Below are 19,965 nucleotides of genomic sequence, written 5' to 3' on the forward strand. Positions count from 1 at the left end.
TAGACACTCCGATCTGAAAGCAAAGTAGTTGGGAGAAAAGACTGCCAGAGCGGTAACCTAATCACTCCAAATCACAAGGTAATCCTACTTGCCCTCCACTCTTACAGCAGGGCATTATTCATATCGGCAGGCACTCAGACCTCAAACTCTCATAAGCAAATTAATCAGTGACACACATTCCTAATACTCTTGATTTAGAAAGCCAAAAAGCATACAGTTATTTCAAGAATTCTAATAGCCAAATGTCAAAGATATGCCCATTTTACTTCCAAAATACTCAGGTTCAGTTAAAAGTAGGGGGGGAGAGAGCCGAAACACTAAAACTGCTTAAAAACTCACAGGTTAATCCATGGCATTTAAATACATCGGAGATCTGATGTTAAGGCCTAGATTTACATGCAGAATACACAGAACGAAAGAAGAAAAAAAAAAAACAGAGTGTTTCCGGATCTGACCAACATATTTGACATTGGAAATAACTCAAACCAAATGCGTTATTTGTTGGTGGTTCTGAGATTTTGGCAAGGGATTGGCGGCGTGGAAACCTTGAAATAAAATCCTGTTAAGCCTTCTGCCTCTCTCTCAGGAGTATAGTTAAAACCATGCTGTGCATGGACATGATTATGCACCGGCACAGGTCCTACGGCATGGCCCAGCCTTGACTTCCAGCAGGAAACAAGCTCAGGAGTTCAATTAGGGCAATTCTCGGTTTGGCCAGGAGATTAGCAAGCGATGTAATATAATCAAACCGAGAGTGATGAAATATGTAAAAAAATAAAAAAATCAGCCATTTGAAAGATTACATCTGATTTTATAACATATTATAAGATTACAGACAAAACTTAGAATTAACAGATAAAGGAATTAAAAATATTTGAAATAAAATGGTTATGACAAAAGCGGATGGTGGGAGACTCTGAGAACTAGAAGACCAGAGGATTCAGACGTAATCCTGTCTACAAACAGTGCTGCTGGGCTGCCCAGTCTACAGATCCGTTTGCTCTGTGCATGAGCAGGGGAAACACGAAGAGATAGTTCTTTCACACCGGGCTGAGCAGACACAATCAGACCCTTGTTCTGAGAGGAGGGAGAGGGCAGCTCTGTTTCGGCCTACAGACAGAGAATACATGAGCCCTCTTCAGTGATCAGAGTGGAGGATGCTCCAGATGAACACACAGAGTGAAACAACGTTCAGACTGAGTGCTTTTGGAGGAGAGAGAGAGGAAATGTACTAATCCCAGATAGCAGATCACAAGAGAAAAGGTATCTTGGCATTTCAGCTGCGGCTAATGGCTCCAGGGGTTTTAAGGCTCATGTTATTAGCCTGGAAAAGGCTGACAAAGGAACAAGAATTCAGCCCTTAAAGATAGGCTAGATGTTCATTGCTTATAATGAATAGTCACAAAATAATCTGAAAACATAAGAGCAACAGTGTCTTCGGATCGACGGTGGTAACTAACAATAAGAGGTCTATTCCGTGGCAGAAAAAAGAATATGCAAATTCACCTGACTGATGTTCACCTGAATTCTTTGGGGGTTTCTAAAGACGAGAAAGTAGTTGAACATCTAAATGTAGCATATAACTTTGTATTTGAGTACAATGAATATCACAAAGCATTCACAGCAATCTGGCCAGTTCTACCAGAAAGACTCCGGAGGCAAAATAACAAGCATGCATTTATTAACAGCCCAGCAAGCAAGTATTGTGATATTAAGTTCTTTGGCGTAGGCCCCGTCCGTAGCTCACAATCCGAGGGTACGGAATCTGCATTTCCTGCCTGAAGACGAAGGCAGGGGCGCAGCCGACCCCCTGGGAGGTATGGGAAGGGACCATCCTGGTGGTGGTGGGGAGGATGGAGGTGAATGTAGGCGTCAGCTTCTGCGTATGCTGTGTGAATCAGCATGTGTAAATACCGATCTTTTATACAAGTATTAGAACAAGATTGGATAGATGAGAAAGTAATAAGTGAATCAGTGAATCTGTGTGAATCAGCATGTGTAAATACCGATCTTTTATACAAATATTAGAACAAGATTGGATAGATGAGAAAGTAATAAGTGACGTAACAATTGAGTCTTCCCGGCAGAACTTACGGTAAAGCTTTCATATCATCAGACAAAATAATTTATTGTTTGTGGAAAAATGGGGAAAAAATCTAAACCACTGTGGTATGCGAAACGCATTGGTCAATGAAGACGGACAAGGACTTGGCTTGTCAGCACACTATCGAACGGCACATAAAAAAAAAATCCGCTGTGAACTGACCAAACAAGCAATTGTTTTCGGGATAGATATATTTTGCACACTATTTTCTAACCACGCTTTCCTAATTAAGAACAGAGTAGAATAAGAGTATGAATGTATTTGAATGCTTTGATGAAACTGTTGATCATGCATTTCTCTTGATACAAACTTAAATCACTTAAGCTCTTGGCAAAAACTTGGTAATCCTATTCCAGGGGAGAAAAGAAAGAAAAATACATACATTCTTTGGAATTGTCTTCATTGGTCTCAGAACCGCCACTCTTCTCTTGACTGCAAGTCATAGATTCAGTCTGACACAATAAAGTAATAAACCAGGCCTTGATTGATTTGTAGTTGCAATTACTGTGGCGTTGTCTTGTTAATAGCTTTATTTTCTTGCCTTTCCAACCATGTATACTGCCGCTCTCACAAGAAATGACCTTAAAAGGTTAAAGACTCAAGCCCCCAAGGGTGAATCATAGGTCCAAGGTTACATGGAAATGGGAGACTGATTGCTTCTCAACGACATCTCGAAATCTACTCCTGAAAACAATATTCTATGATGGATCTGCAGTCTATGAACCAAAAGACTAAAGAATGGCTGCAAATCATCGATAGGCTACAGGGGGGTCAAAGCTACTTTGTGAAAAGCCTGAACTCTTAGAAAACAGCATTAAAAAGTGAAGATATTAATCATTAACTACCTTTGACTCAGTGGGAGAGTAGAGGACACTGACAGGAAATAGTAAACAGAAGCAGGATTCTTCTCCTAAGTCTTTATATCCTTGATAGATTTTTTTTAAAGCTATGTATTAATATGACTAAAGCAATTAAAAGAAGGAACTAAATAAATATTTGAACAGACTGCACTACCAGCTAATGACATCAACTGTTAACTGCCACCACAACACTGCACCAATAACAAACTTCATTAATGTTGCATACATTTATTGCATTTTTTTTTACTGCAATTTTATATAACTGGCCAATTATTCAAATCATTAAAACAATTATACAGTTAAATTAGTTTCTATAATGCATGAAAAATCATATAAGAAAAAAAAGTCTTGGGGCAAAAAGCTAAACAAATAGAATACAGAAATGAAATACTTACCCACAGGTAGTCCCCAAACTTTGAAAGGTGTACACTGCCATCTTGTGGACAGCTTGAAATGTTTTGACTTTAAATTGAGCAGAGATTCAGATAAAACACTGCTTCTTTTCAATGATTTTATTTATTTTAGTCAAATATATATGAATGCTTCCTTCATGAGGAGGGCTTCTGGGAGAAATGTTTACAGAAAAATCCATTCATCTAAAGAAAACTGCAAACAAATCAACATTTGTAACACGCATAATGATACAGGGTTATCCAAGTATCCAATGATACATTTTTAGTTTGTGCCGTGGGATGACATTTTGACAGTATAACACAACCATCATAATTTATTGTGATAAAACATGATTTTCTTAACCCCCCAATGCATCTCAGAGGATTTACATGATTTGAAGTCTTTAAAAGTTCCTGAAGACATTAGGAAATTTCCAGAAAGTCTGGTCTGAAAGCGTCCATCCAGACTTTTTGTCTCGTGATTCAGAGTTATGTAGGGTTTTTGCATAAAGGCACAAAGCAGTAAGGCCCCACCAAGGGCATCCTATTCTCATTTTTTTGGCAAGACATTGGTCCAAATTGGCAGTCCTCTTTTTCCATGCCACTTACGTAAAAGGAAAATAAAAAAGACAAAACATCAATAAAACCATTATGAGATTATACTTAAAGTGTACAGGTCTAATTCATAATTATGAAGTAATAAAATAAACATACTGAAACCTACAATCAGATGTGATCTACAGTTTAGAGAATACAGAGGGACATTCTGAAGTTTCAGCAGTGTATGACAACAACCTAATGGAGAGCTTGTTTGGGGGAAGTTAAGTCAAATCTACTACAGAGGGTACAGTTCAGATTTCATCTTTCCCTGTCTGAAGCTACTGTGCATGCTGGAGAAGGGCAGGACTGCCAGGAGCCTAAGGATGGTTGAAATGTTGGGAAATAACTGGATGTCAGAAACTTTGAGAGTTCCAAGAACAGTGTCGGGTAGGTGTTGATGAGTGGGAGTAGGATCTTGCCACCTGTCCCTCCACCTCTGCAGCTCATTGTGGAAGGAGTGTAGGTCAGGTAAGTCATCTTGAAACACCTTGACAAACTCAGTGTCCTTGCAGCATCCCTCCACGTTTGACATTACATAAGGCACAACCTGCAAGCAGTGAAGAGCAGACAGAACATCCTGGGAGATCCCTTCCACCTCAGCAATATAGTGCTCAATGGCCCCTTTACTGAGGTCCTCTCTGTAGTGCACATTTAAGGGTGGTTGTAGTGACGGTACCTGCAGCTTAGAAGCTAGTGCAACTGCCTCTTGAAACCAGGTTTGATGGTGCATGTCAATACTGTTCTTCGTTTCATTGAGAGAGGGCAGGAGATCAGACAGGCGGTTTACAGCTTGATACACGTCATAGGAATTTCCCTGAAGACTCAGACTTAGGTTTTTGGTGAGGCTCAAGATGTTTTTCATAATTACAACTGTCAATATGAAATCAAAGTTTTGGACAGCAGAAAGGAAGCTCTGGGCATGTGCTGTAGTTGCCTCATTATCTTGGTTTCCTTTCATCTCATTCAAGCAAAGGACGATGGCCTCTAGAATGTCTGTAGTAATTTCCAGAACCTCATGACTCAATGCCAATTGATTGCTGCTGATCTTGGCTTTCAGCTCACTGGCTTTCCTTTCGTCCTTCTGGAACAAATGTACAACAGCATCCTCTAGTCTTACCCGCCGTTGAACATCCTCAGAGAACCACATAAACAGCTGCTCTAAGCACTCAAAACTCTGAGTTATCTCTCTCAGGGAGGACAAACTGGCTAGCAAAGACTTCAGAGTTACAGGGTTCGGGAAACTGAAAGCATGAGGGAGTCTCTGGGAAAGCAAAGCTGAAGCCTGTGTCATCTGAGAGAGTGAGGCACCTGTTCTTGCCAAGGTTTGACTTCTACAGAGTGCCAAGTTCAAACCCCACTTCTCAGACAGGACAATGGTGAGAGTATCAACAAATGAAGCAATATTTGTGGAAAGGGGGATAAATGCTAATATATTTTCACTCTGAATGTCTTGTATGTCAAGGTAGTGTATTCCTACAGGAATGTACAGTTGGCCATCAATTGCAAACTCTTCTTCAGTAAATATGGAAAAGAATTTTATGTTACATAGTTCTTTGAGCAATTCCTCTCGAGCATCAGCATTGTAGGGGGTAAAAACAATTTTTTCAGGTCCAGTGCTATCCAGGGTAATTACTTGGTCTGCACCATCATGAGCCTTTACTTCAGACTGGTCTGTGCCTTCTGATTCTGCTGCTATGGGATGATCAGTAATATCCTCAGGGGAAACAGGTGTGCAGCGGTCAGCAACACTCTGAGTTATTGCAGAGGGCCGATAAAGGCAAACGTGTACAGCCGCACTTTCTTGGTCTGAGCCATCTGGAGCCGCTGAATTGAACTGATTTGTGCCACCATCTGCAGCTACTTTAGGCTGGTCAGGGCCAAACTGATCAATTTCACTTTGATTCCCTGGTACTATCTGGTCAGTTCCAACTTGACTAAGTTCCACAGACTGATCTGGTACACTTTGATTCAATGCAGTTGCAAGAACAGTTCCACCTTGAGCTTCTGCAACAGACCGATTATTTCCACAGGGTACATCTGCCACAAGCTGATCAGTTCTACTTTGTTCTCCTGATGCTACCTGCCAAGTTCCAACATTATCTGCTAACCCAGACCCACTTTGATCTTCTACTATAGGCTGATGAGTTGCGTCTTCCACAAATGCATCAGTTACAGTTTGATCTGCTGATGACCGTCCAGTTCTACTTTGATCTGCTGTTACAGACTGATCATTTCCAGACTCAATTACCATGAGCTGATCAGAGCCACATTGTTCCCCCAAAACTAGCTGACTAGTTCCAACTTCATTTGGTAATATAGACTGACCAGTTCCACCTTGATCAGCTATTACAGACTGATCCTTTCCAGAGTCAACTACCATGAACTGCATTGATCTACATTGATCCCCCAAAATTAACTGACTAGTTCCAACTTCATTTGGAAATACAGTTTCTGTCTGACCGGCTTCACTTTTACCATCAACTATAGACTGATCTGACTCAACTTGACCAACTGCTATGAACTGATCAGGTACACTTTGATCTTCTGTTACTGACTGACAGGTTACATCTTGATCTTCAGTTCCAGACTGATCATTTCCAGAGTCATCATCTACCATGAGCTGATCAGATCTACTTTGATCTCCTGATACTAACTGACTAGTTTCACCTTCACTTGGAAACCCGTTTTCTGTCTGAGCAGTGTCATCTTGACCCTCTACTAAAGAATGATCATTTTCAACTTGACCGACTACCATGAACTGTTCAGTTACACTTGGATGTACTATTTCTGACTGACCAGTTACACTTTGATCTGCTGTTAAGGACTGATCATTTCCAGAGTCAAGTACCATGAGCTGATCGGATCCACTTTGATCTCCTGATACTAACTGACTAGTTTCACCTTCACTTGGAAAGCCATTTTCTGTCTGAGCAGTGTCATCTTGACCCTCTACTACAGAATAATCGTTTTCATCTTGACCAACTACCATGAACTGTTGAGTTATACTCGGATCTACTATTTCTGACTGACCAGTTACACTTTGATCTGCTGTTAAGGACTGATCATTTCCAGAGTCAACAACCATAAGCTGATCGGATCCACTTTGATCTCCTGATACTAACTGACTAGTTTCACCTTCACTTGGAAAGCCATTTTCTGTCTGAGCAGCGTCATCTTGACCCTCTACTACAGAATGATCGTTTTCAACAGGACCAACTACCATGAACTCTTGAGTTACACTTGGATCTACTATTTCTGACTGACCCGTTACACTTTGATCTGCAGTTAAGGACTGTTCATTTCCAGAGTCAACAACCATAATCTGATCGGATCTACTTTGATCTCCTGATACTAACTGACTAGTTTCACCTTCACTTGGAAACCTGGTTTCTATCCGAGCAGTGTCATCTTGACCCTCTACCATGAACTGATGAGTTACACTTGGATCTACCATTTCTGACTGACCAGTTACACTTTGATCTGCTGTTAAGGACTGTTCATTTCCAGATTCAACTACCATGAGCTGATTAGATTCACTTTGATCCCCTGGTATTAACTCACCTTCATTTGCTAACCCAGTTTCTTTCTGACCAGCCTCATCTTGACTTTCTACTACTGACAAATCCATTTCAAATTGGCCATCTGACATGAACTGACAATTTACAGTCTGATCTTTGGTTACTGACTGATCAGTTTCACCCTGACCTGATGCTGCAGAATGTTCATCTTGAGAACAATCAACAGCCTCAAATTCATGAGATTCAATTTGATCCCCTGGTACCAACTGACCAGTTTTACCCTCATCCTGACCTTTTACAGTAGACTGACCAGTTTCAACAGGACTAACTGTCAACTGCTCAACTACACATTGTTCCCCTGTTTCTTTTCGGTCATTTCCAACTTGATCTTCAAATGCACATGTATCATTTCCACTCTCATCAATTTCCATGACTTGATCAGTTTCACTTTGATCTACTGACACCAACTGATCATTTACACTGTAATCAACTGCAATGAGCTGAACAGATTCAGTCTGATCCTCTATTAACTGACCATCTGCTAACCCTGCTTCTGTGTGACAACCTTCATCTTGAGCATTTATAGATGAATCACTTGGTTTCTCTGTTGCTGGCTTGTCTGCTTCAATTGGTTCTGTTGCTACAAACTGATCAACTTCCATGGGTTGCTCAGTTTCACTTTGGTCAACTGATACTAACTGAACAATGCTAACTGGCTGTTCTTCATTAGACTGCTCAGTTACACCTTGATTAGTTACAATTTGATCTCCTGTTACTAGCAGACCAATTCCACACTGATCAATTACTTCAGACCTATCATTTACATCTTGAACAAGTGCGATCAGTTGATCACTTCTATCATGTTCTACTGTTGTGGTTTGCATAGTGGCATCTTGGACAGATTCTGTTGGTTGGTCAGTTGTGCTGGTCGGCAGAGAGCTGCAAGCAGGGATGACTTGAGCTGCAGTTGTAGTTTTGTCTGAACTGATGAGCATTAAAGATGATGGCTGGTCAGGTGTACTTATGATGTGTATTTCTTCAGCCCTTTCTATTTCACTGGTTTCTACTGGAATTTCCTCAGGAACAACAGTTTTAACATCTAAACAAAATAGGAGACATGATTGTGTAAGAAAAAACAGAGATGATTTAGATTCATGTACCTAAGGTTATCACTAATTCTTCTCATTTAGTATTACTGACCGATTCCAGCATCCTTTGCCTCTTGTGGATAACCAGAACCATTTGTATCCACAGCCATCTCCTGTGGAGCCATGGCAATCACCTCTGAGAAAGGACAGGAAAGAGTGTGTCAGAATAAAAAAACACAACAGCTTATTACAATACTTTGAGGCCCATTTCAGCTACTCAAAAAACAACTGTTCAACTACCATATCAATAATTCATTTTTCTACTTGCATATATAATTTTTTTTTAGAGTAATTAGTTTTACTTACCACCTTCCATTCTCAGGTGATTAACTATTGCTTTTACCTATATGTTTAAATACAATCAGAAAATAAAACAGAACAGGGTTTTCAGGAACATTATTTATTTATCAGTAATCTTATCATACTAATAAGAAGGTACAGCAAAATACACTGAATACAATGAATTATAACAGTATAAAGACTAAGAAATGTACCATACCTGAGCAAGAAAGTGATGACTTTCCGGATCACCATCAACGCATTTCTCAATCACCTCCTCCAGGCTCTGTAGTGTCTGGCGATGCATAAGCAGCATGACTGCATCAGTCTTGCTGCCTCTGCTGAAGATACCATCTCTAAGTAAGGTCCTCAAGGCATTTAGGGTTGTCTTCATTAGATCGCACTCCATGCTAATGCTAGGCAACACAGCCACAAGCTTAAGAAGGGTAGCAATGTTTGGAAGGTTTCTGGCTTCATTATGGAGCAGAGTCTCAGAGATGGAGGTGGGAGGACAAACATCTTGATATTTCTCCCTCCATACTGTGGCCCAGGTGTTGATGTCTTCTTCAACTGTTTCTGGCTCAGGGAGATCACTCAGGTATATTGTGTGCAGTTTATCTTTGGATTCTGGGAGAATGGGAAGAGGGTTGCAGGTTGGCAGAAGGGACAACACTTTCAGGGCTTTTAGGTGATTCTCTGAGAAGTTAAACTTCATTTCTTCAATCAAACCATTAAGAACTGGTAAGCTAACTGCTTCCATGTAGAACGTTTCGGGTGAATCATAGCTACTAACAGATTCTGCATATGACAGCAATCCTGTAACCTTAGTTGAAAGCTCCACAGCCTCCTCAAACCAGGTAGAATGCACTGCACTCACATTGTCCAACATTTTGCCAAGAGAATCTATTATTGGCATAATCTTCTCAAGCTCACAAATAATGTCAGCAGGGTTTCCACAGCGAAACACAGTGCTGCAGTTCCTCAAGGGAGCGCAGGCGTTCTTCAAGATCACTAAGGGAATGACAAAATCGACCCGTCTAATAGCTGTGCACAGGGTCTGAGAATGCAGTGACATGCTACTACTCCATGACCCACTGGAGTTGGTGCTCACAGAATCTAAGCAGTTCAGAGCTCCCTCTAGCATGTCCACCAGAATATCGAAAAAGTCTTCTCTCTTTTTCCATCTAGACAAGCAGGTCTCTGGGATCTCTGCAAGTGCTTCCCGTGGGGTATTCAGAAGCCCATCCATGGTTTTGGCAAGCTCACTCTCTAATTTGGGTGACTGGTCAAAAAACTGTAGCAGATCCTCAGCTGTCTCTAAAACCTTTGTAATGTAGGCATTCTGAAGGCTTAAAGCCAGCCAGTAGGCAAGTCCACAAGACTCACTGGGAGTGTTCACAGCTAATGGATAGGTCTCTAAAAAGCCCAAAGCCATCTTCCTGAGACTTTGGCTCCCCGTACCAATGCACATGATGGACTGGCCACGACAGCAGCCCATCTGAAGTCCCCACTCATCCTCAAGTGTGGTTGAAAGAGCTTTAGCTTGCAAATCCAGATCAGAGCTTTCATCAAAGGGCAGAAAACCTATGAGCTCCACTTTAGGAATGCAGTCATTTACATATCTAACAAAGAGTGGTAGGAACTTTGCCGCGCCCACTGAGATTGCTCTATCAGTGATGATGGAAAAGAAAGGAGAGTCCTGAACTTCAGTGAGGATTGTTTCTCGTATGGCCTTCACAATACTTTGTAGCATTTCCCCTTCTGAAAATGATGCCCCTTCCTTCTGTACCCAATGACATGAGGCAAGTTTCTGTACAACAGCATCTTGCTCTGGTTTGTTAAGGTCGATCCAAGAGCAGTTTCTCCTTGCAAGTATGGCTGCCTGTTTGAAGACTTCTTCACAGTTCCTTATGTTATCTGTTGGTTCATCAGAACGTCCATTCTCATCCACAACCTGCTCCACATCTTTAACCTTTACATGTTGGTCCTCAGCAACTACTTCTATGTTTTCAGACTGCTGCTGAGTCTCTATGCTCTCTGCTCCCTCTTTGTGGATATCTGTTTCTAGAAGGCAGGGTAAACATTATTTTAGATAATGTACACGTTTAAATGAAACAAATATTACATTAAATGACTCAAACACATCAAGGATTCAAATGAAAAGCCAGTCCAAAAAATGACAAACAACTACCTGTTATCTCAGAATTCACCACTAGTATTCTGGAGTCTTTGTCCTGTGAAAAGAAGTACTTGTGAATAAAGCTGAAAAAAGCAATAAACTAATAACTAGAGATCGACCGATATATTAGTTTCCCGATATTTAAGCATTTTCCCATAATTGGGTATCGGTTTGGTAATATCAGATTCACCGATAAATTCACTGCCATCTTACGGCCGTTTTGAGAATGCCGCGCAAGACCGGCATTACAGCACAGCGTCTGAGGGGAGCCGAGCCAACAACGGTGTTCAAAAGGTAAAATAACTTGCATCCCTTAATTAATAAACTTTATTTAACATAACAGCCATTAATGAAGTTACATAAATACTTGTCATGTAGTTTAAACTTGGCACTAAAAAAAATAGAGACAGACTCACGTAATCCATCAAGTAATGTCCCAATAAAGACGAAACTTTTCATGAATTAAAACAGCCATGAATGATAATAAAAGCGCTGAATTTTATTCTCTCTCTCCGTTCTTCATTAGTCTCGTGAAGTCATGTTCATAGTGCCATTCACTCACTGGGTCCATTCATTTAAAACGCCTTGAATTATATTAACGTCTACAATATAACATTTATTTAGCTAATAAACCTCTAAGTAATTGCAGCTCTGTGGAAATAAAATATCTCCACGAGAGACGTTCTGTGTAAAAGCACAGATAAAAACAACGCTCTGTCAGCAGGTAGACTAATTCATAATCTAGACCGACAAAAACATTATTAATAATTCTGATAACATGCCAGATGAGATGGACTCAGTAATTGCGATAATGTATTAGATGTTTTGTTTATTTTTCTGACTATGTTTGCGTATTCCACACTCTTCACTCTTTAGCCTATCAAACAACAGACAAACCTTTTAAAACTGTAGTTTAAAACGAATGCTTATATTTATGGTAAGTTGATAGACTCCCTTGTCACTTATTTATGTTCTCCATTTGAAAACATTAGACTTAGTAAATTTATTTTTCCTGTTGTTAATATGCTGTTGTTATAAATTAAAAAAAAATATTCAGAATTATTTTTACATGCTATATTCATTACCCGTTCGTTTACCTTATCAATTATTTTATTTAAAAAAACAGAAATAAACAAATAAATATCAGTTCTATATATCTGTTATCAGGCACAAAACCATGCAAATAATTGGTCTCTGTTATAAATGAAAATCAATATCGGTCGATCTCTACAAATAACATGATGAGGCAACGTTTTACTCAAAATAGTTCAAAACTATTTTTAACTAGATCACCAAACTACACTCTTCTCTAAACCCACTTAAAATACGAGGTGATATGCTACATAATCATTAATGCAACTTTACAAACCTGCAGAGTGTCCCTGTTCTCTACTTCATCCATGTGGATGTCATCTGCAATGATGGCAAAGTGGGAATTAAAGTTGGCATGAACTGAAAATTCACCCTATTTTCTTAATGCATGTTATTGATGTGGACAACTTATCTACCAGTAAAACAAGTATACATCATAAACATGCATACATGTATGCATATACATACACCCACACACAAATACTTTTCCCTTACCCAAAAGAGAGGGAAAAACATTTAGATCATAATCATTAAGAATAATCATAGATTACATACCTTCTGTTTTTATTTCAGCAGTCCTTCCTAGGGTTTTGGATTCTTTGTCCTGTGGAGCACAACGGACATTAGACATCTGGAAAGCAAATAAAACATTTTACAGAACTAATTTTTACAAAACTGATCCTTACCAGGCAAATGCCCTCCAGCGTCTTAGGAGTAAGCTTTAAGCACTGAGCAACCATTCTGTCTAGGTCTCTGTTAAAGTCAGTGCCGATCTGAAGCATGGCTAAACAGGGCAATCGATCCATGGCTGAGGTGTTGTTCAAGTAGTTTTGATACATTTTATGCCGCTTCACCTCACCACAATATTCCAAAGCTGTGCTTGGCAACACACACATAATCTTCAGCAACGTATTGATGTTTGCAAAGTACTGCATAAGGGGTAGACGCAGAGTCTGAAAAATGGTCTCTGGTATGGTTACACTAACCACTTTTGTTTTCCACTTCACTTTCCAGCAGCTCAGCTCCGTGAAGAAATTGTCAGGATCTGGAAGGTCACCAATGTACAATGGAGGTTTTGACTTAAGAGTCTCAAAAACATAGCTCATTGTCACAGAGGATGGGACCAAGGACAATAAGTTGAGAGCCTCCTTGTGGTCATCAGAGAAATAATCTTTCACCATGTTTATCAGGTGGTCAACTAAAGGGACACTCATTGCATCTTTGTAGTATGAACCTGGTTTCAAGAGGCTGTCCCTTGGAACAATCACACTATCAGGCACTTTAACCTGCACACCCAGACTCTGAGCAAAACAACAAGCTTCATCAAACCAGTTCTGATGGAAAACCTTGATGTTGGTCTTCACTCGGTTAAGTGTGGCCACAATACCACTGATCTGGCTGAGCTGCGAGGCAGCACTAAAATGGTCTTTCTGTAGCGCTGCACTCAGTTCTCTGGTGAAGGATGAGGCATTCTTTAATGCAACGATTGCCACAATGAAGTCAAAGTCCCGAATTAACTGAAGTAGTCTTTTGGCTCTGTTGGATACTGCCAAACTCCATCTTTGTGGTTGACAGTTGTCAATATTTTCTAGCCAATGTGCCAGAGGCTCCAGAATCTGAGCGAAGACTTCGTAAGAGTCATGCTTTTCAAGCCAAGAAGAGCAGAATTTTCCTTGAAGCTCATGGATTTTCTCATAGCTCTCTCTTAGGCCTATGGCTAAGACTTGATCTAACTGTTTCTCAAGGGCAGGCATGCTGTGGAAAAAAGACACTATCTCCTCTAATGTGTCTATGGCTCTGATGACTGCAGCTACTGGAACTGACCTTGACCACCAGGTATTGAAAGAGTAACATGAGCAGTGTGTGCATATAGCAAGAGGATACTTCTCCTGTATTTTACATGCAAAAGCCTTGAGCTTGTAGGACACTTCACCAGAGCCAAGGTAAGCTTGACCTCTGCAGTAGCTTAAATCCAGACTCCACTCATTGGTGACAACATCATAAAGTCGTTCGCAAATGGCCTCGGTGTCAAGAGTAACCTCGACAAATCCCATAAGCTCAAGGCGCATGACATCGAAACTGTCAACAAATCTGAGGAAGATGGGTAAGTAGTCAGTCTCTCCAAATCTGACAACTCTGTCGATAAACAGGGAGAAGAACGAATTTCTGACCTCTGAAAGAATCCTATCCCTAACAACATCCTCACACACTTTAAGGACTTCATTCATCTCAGATTTGGTCACATATTCTACTTCTTGATCTTGATCACCCTGAGTGTGTCTGCTTTGCCTGCTATATGCTGCAGTGACAGCAGCCTGTAATGCAGATTTTAATGCCTCTTTATCAGTTTCCGAACACTCGGGTGGTTTCGGTCTCTCAACGTCCATATTTAAAGTCATCTCTCTTTGTTCTTCCGTATCTTCTTTAGAAGCGTCATTTGTACTGGTTTCTGGAACTGTATAGGGGTTGAAAAAAAATAAAAAATAAAATGAAATCAACACCTGCATCTAATATAAAATTCAGTAAAATTCTATTTAATCTTGTTTGAGCTATGAAAACAAGATGACTTTAACATTTAATAAAATAAGTCAGAAGTAAAAAGTTTTACCTGATGGTTGCACTTCCATTACATCATCCTAAAAACACACACACAAAAAAAATTGTGAACAGCAGGTTAAAAATATATTTGAGTTTGTTTTTGTCATTATCTCCTGTAATTAAATGTAATATAACACAAGTAAAAATATATATATATTTTTAAATTAGTCAAAAATATCTTTACCTCCTGTAATAGCTGCAGGATTTCTGGATATTTCTTTACATACGCCTCCACCATTTCCTCAATGCTAAAGTGGACATCTTGATTGACATAAACAAAGGCCATATTGCTCAGTCTTTTTTCCACTGGTACTTCTTTCATGTAGGTGTGATACCGGTCCAGCACCATGTCGTACTGCCCATACACATCTGAATCTGCGTGGACACAAGGGATGGTGCCCAGCACTCTCAACAGGCTCTGTACATTTGGGTAAAAGCCTATATCTGGGATCTTGAGGGTCGCAAACACGCTAGTGGGAAGAATCCTTCGCTTGCTAGCATGCCTCCATTTCACTTCCCAACAGCCCAGCTCATCATAAAAGGAGTCAGGACGAGCCAAGTTATTCAGGTTAGCATCAGCAACTTTGTCTTTGCGGATGCTAAAATTGTGGTCAGCCATATATGAGGGCACCAATGACAACCATCTGAGGATTCTTGCCATTTCAGTGCCAAGGACTCTTTTGACTTCATCAACAAGGTATTGCAAAACCTTCTTGCTCAGTGCTTCCCTGTAGTAATCCTCCAATGATGCTTGAGGTTTCTCCGTGCCATCACCGTTTGTCACCATCTCCACTGGCAAATTGACAGACACCCCCAACTTCTTGGCTCTGCCCAATGCATCGGAGAACCACTTCCGGTGAAAAATGTCAATCTCCTGCATGTGTTTGGTGAGAAGCTTTAAGGCGTTCGAGATGGTGTACTGTAAAGTGCTGCTGATGCTGATTATTCCCCTGAGGCTGGGGTTCAGGATGCTTACACAACACAGAGTGTTCTTTAAGACCACAAGAGTAATGATGAAATTAAAGTTCTTCAGTTTCTCTTTCAGCTTTAGAAGCACTTCGACAGTATCTGCATCCACATCTGAAAGGGCACTGGTGCACATCTCTCCAATGCTGCTCAAAAGCGGCTCCAAGATATCAAGCATTGTCTGGAAAGCATCTGTGCCATATTCCCAATGGTTCTGGCAAGAATCCTTGACTCGGTCAACCTCACCTTTGATGTGGCTGTATGAAGCGGTGATCTTGGAATCAAGTTTCTTCGCCAGAGTTTCTGATTGCCTAATAACGGCAGCGACCTGCTCTACAGTATCAACAACGTCTTGAATTGGAAGGATAGGCATGGAGCGAATCAACCACATGTTGAAGGCGTAGGGCTCACTGGGGGACAAAACTACCTGTGGAAAATCCCGCAGCATCCTGCAGGCGAGATCCTTCAGCTTCTGACACATGCTACCTGATGACAGGTAGGTGAAGCCACGGCAGTGCTCCATTCGAAGGCCCCACTTGTTGCGGATCTCGGATATAAGCATTAGGAACAGACTGTCAGAGTCGACATCACAGGGAAGGAATCCCATGAGGTGTTTCTGTGGGAAACCTTCACCTGTGACAGAGCGGATAAACAAAGGAATCTGGTCCTTGCCCTCAATGTTTATTTTGTCTTGGAGAAGTATGGAAAAGAAGCGTGCAAGGCGCAGGCTATTGCGGATCTCCTCACGCATCACATCTTCACCCAAGTTAAGCACTTCTTTTTGGTCGATCTTCTCTGTACATGTGGTATTGACTGAAAGCGGCCCAGCTGGGTCATTCCCCAAAGGCTTAACAGAGTTAAGAGATGTATTGTTGGTAATGCTGAATCCAGTGAAGGCTAACGTCTCTTTGAAATAGTCTTTCAAAGTTTCCTTCGCTTTGGAAATAGCAGGATCCTCCTCTGATTCATCATGTGCAGGAGGATTTTGAGCTTCAATGTTCTCTGCTGAGTCACTCTCAACTTTAACTTCCGCCTCTGTCACAGAGGGGTTTGAGTTATCAGTGGCACCTTCAAAACAAAAAAAGGAGAGAGAGAAAAACAAAAGAGCAGAGAATCCCCGGTAATTAGTTTGTATAATTAAAAAAAGAGGAGAGAATTAAAAGATGCTGACATGGAAATGCATTATCTACCTTTAGTTTTCTTTGTGACAATCGGCCCATCTCCTGTCTGAAAAAAATAAAACAAAAAAATGTATCATCATGTGCTAAATGTTTGAAGTCAATACTACAATGTGTAGATAACACATTGTAGACATGACAAATAAAAACAATTAATAGTAACAATAAAAAGCTAATAAATTTCTTTACTGATAGCTACAAATGATAAAATGCTTGTTGGCTAAGGGACCATTGAGAACTATTACAAGCATGACATTTAATTTACATGAAATGGTGGAATCACATTTACATTCAAATGGTAATTAATCTACACAGAATTCAATCAACATCAACAAAAAAGGGTGAGTAGTTTGCTCCATTATTTTATGTTGCTTCATAAAAGCCTGTATTGTGTAAGATTATGCTGAAAATTAGTCTTATGCAGAGTTCAGTACGCAATGCATGCAAAAACATTTAGCTCAGAAACTCCACTTGATGCTACTATGTGCTGGGTTCACTGTACCACTCTTTACAAAGAAACTCTTTAAAACCTGTCCGATGCAGAACAGTTCACATCATCTTTAGGCTTACTAGATTTTGGTAGATCCTTCTTTTCAGGAGTTGCTACAGACCAAGCATTACTGATTTACTAATAACTAAAAAAAAATGTAAATCTGAAGTGTAAATCAGACACTCACTTTCTCCCTTGTCCTTTTTCTGTTGCTAGTTTGTGCATTGTCCTGGTTAGATGCAAAATCAAATATAGAAGGAATGGCATCATCCTTCAAAACAGACTTAAGATCGCCCTGAAAAAAAAGAAACGAGTTTTATACATTTCACTAAACAGGGAAAATACATTTCAAATAAAATGTGAATAAAAATCTGCAATTTATACAATAACAAAAAAAGACATCCCAATTATCAGTTTAATAACATCCCATTCTCAAGAGTCTTATTTTGCAGGCACCAATAAACAAATTTAACAGTGAATGAATTGAACCTTTTATCCATTTTAAGAAACAATCAAATTCTTATAAGAGCAAACTGAATTTTACAAAGGTTTTTTTTTTTTTTAAATAAGACCAATCTTAATGTATTTCATTTAAATACAATGTTTACTGAAATCTAGTTTAGCCACTAAAGCATGTAGCACAGTTACTATCATGTTGGGTGATAATACTTTAATAACACTGGTATCAAACATGGGCAATTCACCAACATTCTTGCTATATTTAGACCTGATTAAATCTGCTTTCACACAAAACTCACTTTAATAACCATGTATGAAATTTAATTTTACATTTACAAACATATGATGACGACATGTCAAAAATTGTTTTGGGGGGAGGGGGAGTGGGGGTGACACAGACACATGTCAGCCCACTGGTGAACACTACACTTGTCAATACTAGGAAACAAATTAATTTTACTGGTTTTGTTCACTTACATTAAGCAGATAATGCCAGATACGAAGAAACAGAAAATGCTCACTTACTTGCTGACATATCATTGATGTTTCAAAATGTTTTGAACACAATTTGAAGTTCCTGTGTAAATCTTCAGCTGTTTTGGTCTCCAGATCTGGTCTGTGGCATTTACCCACCCATTGTTTACATCTAGAGATATGAGGTAAGGTTACTGCAGTAGTGTAAAAAATTATGTTTTAACATTAAAAACCTCAACTAAAACAAAGCACTTTTGTTTAATGGATGTCACAAAAATACCAAATACCACAAAAAGAAACCAGCAAAGCACAGAGCCATAAACAGAATAACGTATTCTGAGGGAATTAAATTCCTGCCATTTTGGGAAGGGCCTGATGATGGCGAACGTGCACAGGACTCGTTTGCTTACAGTAACCCCATAAAAGTTGAAGCAATCACTTAGAAGAAACACGAAATGTGACTTATTAACTGCCAGCTACACAATAAACCTTCGCCAAAAAAAAATCACTGCATAAAGATGAATGATAGCAACATGATAAGCCTAAACTGAAAATACGGGTTTAATGCATTCAATGAATCATTGCAAAGGGGGACAGAAGCTAACCAGCTAACAAATAAAGCTAATTTGCTCAATCTGTACTTATATAAAAATATAAATAGGAAAAAAATAACATTGATTAAATTGCGACTGCATTTACGCACAAAAGGCTGCACTCACCGATCAGGATCCAGCGGGAAACTAAAGAAGAAAACGTTGGACTGGTCCGCACTCTGCTTGCAGTTTGCTGCGGCACAGCATTCGGGCATTTTGGACTTAATCATAATGAATATTGCATTGCATGGATCCTCCAGCGCAAAATGAGATGCTTTGCCAGCAAAAAGAGCGCGCTCGCGTCTACATAGATTTAACGTTATCGAGCGATTTTTCCAATCGTCGCGTGCATTCTACTGGAACTTGCTCATGGCCGAAATGTTGCTACTTTCACATAGGAATCAACAACCAGGAAGAACACCTATGTAGAGCGGAAATGGACTAAACTGAGGACGGATCCCCCCAAAATAAATCTATCGTCGTCATTCGTTCCCCTTCTCGCGTGCATTTACAGAATATGTAAAAAAAAAAAAAAAAAAATGCAGCACAAACGATTTACACAAAAAATGTCATTACAAGTGATAACTCAAATACCAATTGTTTCCAGTCTCCACGAGGCGCCAAAGCGGTTTTTTTTTTTTTTTTGTAACCCACGTGAACATTCGAGGTCACACCCATTTAATAACACTTAATATTGAGTCATAACTATGCAACAATTAGTTTAACCAATTTAATCCCACCGGTAACATTTGACTTTGAAGGATAATAAAAGTTGATGTACTCTACACAGAGTTGTCAACAATAAATTACAGGTTCAGACTTCAGACTGTCTCGATTTCATGTTAACATTTCATATTATGCCTACAGATTTTTAATTTCAGTTTGCTCCTCTAAAAGATGTCATAAAACACAACCACCATTTGGTACATGTATTAATATTTATTTTAATTTTAAATTATATTAATATTTAAATAGATTTATAATAAATTCCGTTTGTCAGTTATTGTTTCCCACTTTGGAGTGTTTTTATTAAAT

At 39.6% G+C, this 19,965-nt stretch overlaps 1 protein-coding gene across 2 annotated transcripts; it reads right to left on the bottom strand.

The window, feature by feature from the left end:
* Positions 1 to 3,468: 3,468 nt before the first annotated feature.
* On the bottom strand, positions 3,469 to 19,584 carry LOC307152950 (uncharacterized protein). 2 transcript variants are annotated; one of them, XM_079861966.1, is made up of 15 exons: positions 19,057 to 19,584; positions 18,389 to 18,509; positions 17,592 to 17,699; positions 16,927 to 16,963; positions 14,955 to 16,804; positions 14,781 to 14,808; positions 12,859 to 14,627; positions 12,728 to 12,776; positions 12,450 to 12,493; positions 11,093 to 11,135; positions 9,122 to 10,965; positions 8,929 to 8,965; positions 8,675 to 8,758; positions 6,465 to 8,573; positions 3,475 to 6,419 (listed from the first exon to the last, which is right to left on the bottom strand). In XM_079861966.1, the coding sequence occupies exons 1-15, from the start codon at positions 19,158 to 19,160 to the stop codon at positions 4,192 to 4,194; spliced, it is 10,455 nt and encodes a 3,484-aa protein (XP_079718092.1). In that variant the 5' UTR covers positions 19,161 to 19,584; the 3' UTR covers positions 3,475 to 4,191. The 2 variants fall into 2 exon arrangements, with proteins under 2 accessions (XP_079718091.1, XP_079718092.1); XM_079861965.1 differs by having other exon boundaries at positions 3,469 to 8,573.
* Positions 19,585 to 19,965: the final 381 nt, after the last annotated feature.

The sequence above is a fragment of the Squalius cephalus genome (genome assembly GCF_949319135.1).
Source record: "Squalius cephalus genome assembly, chromosome: 24".
Classification (NCBI taxonomy): Eukaryota; Metazoa; Chordata; class Actinopteri; order Cypriniformes; family Leuciscidae; genus Squalius; species Squalius cephalus.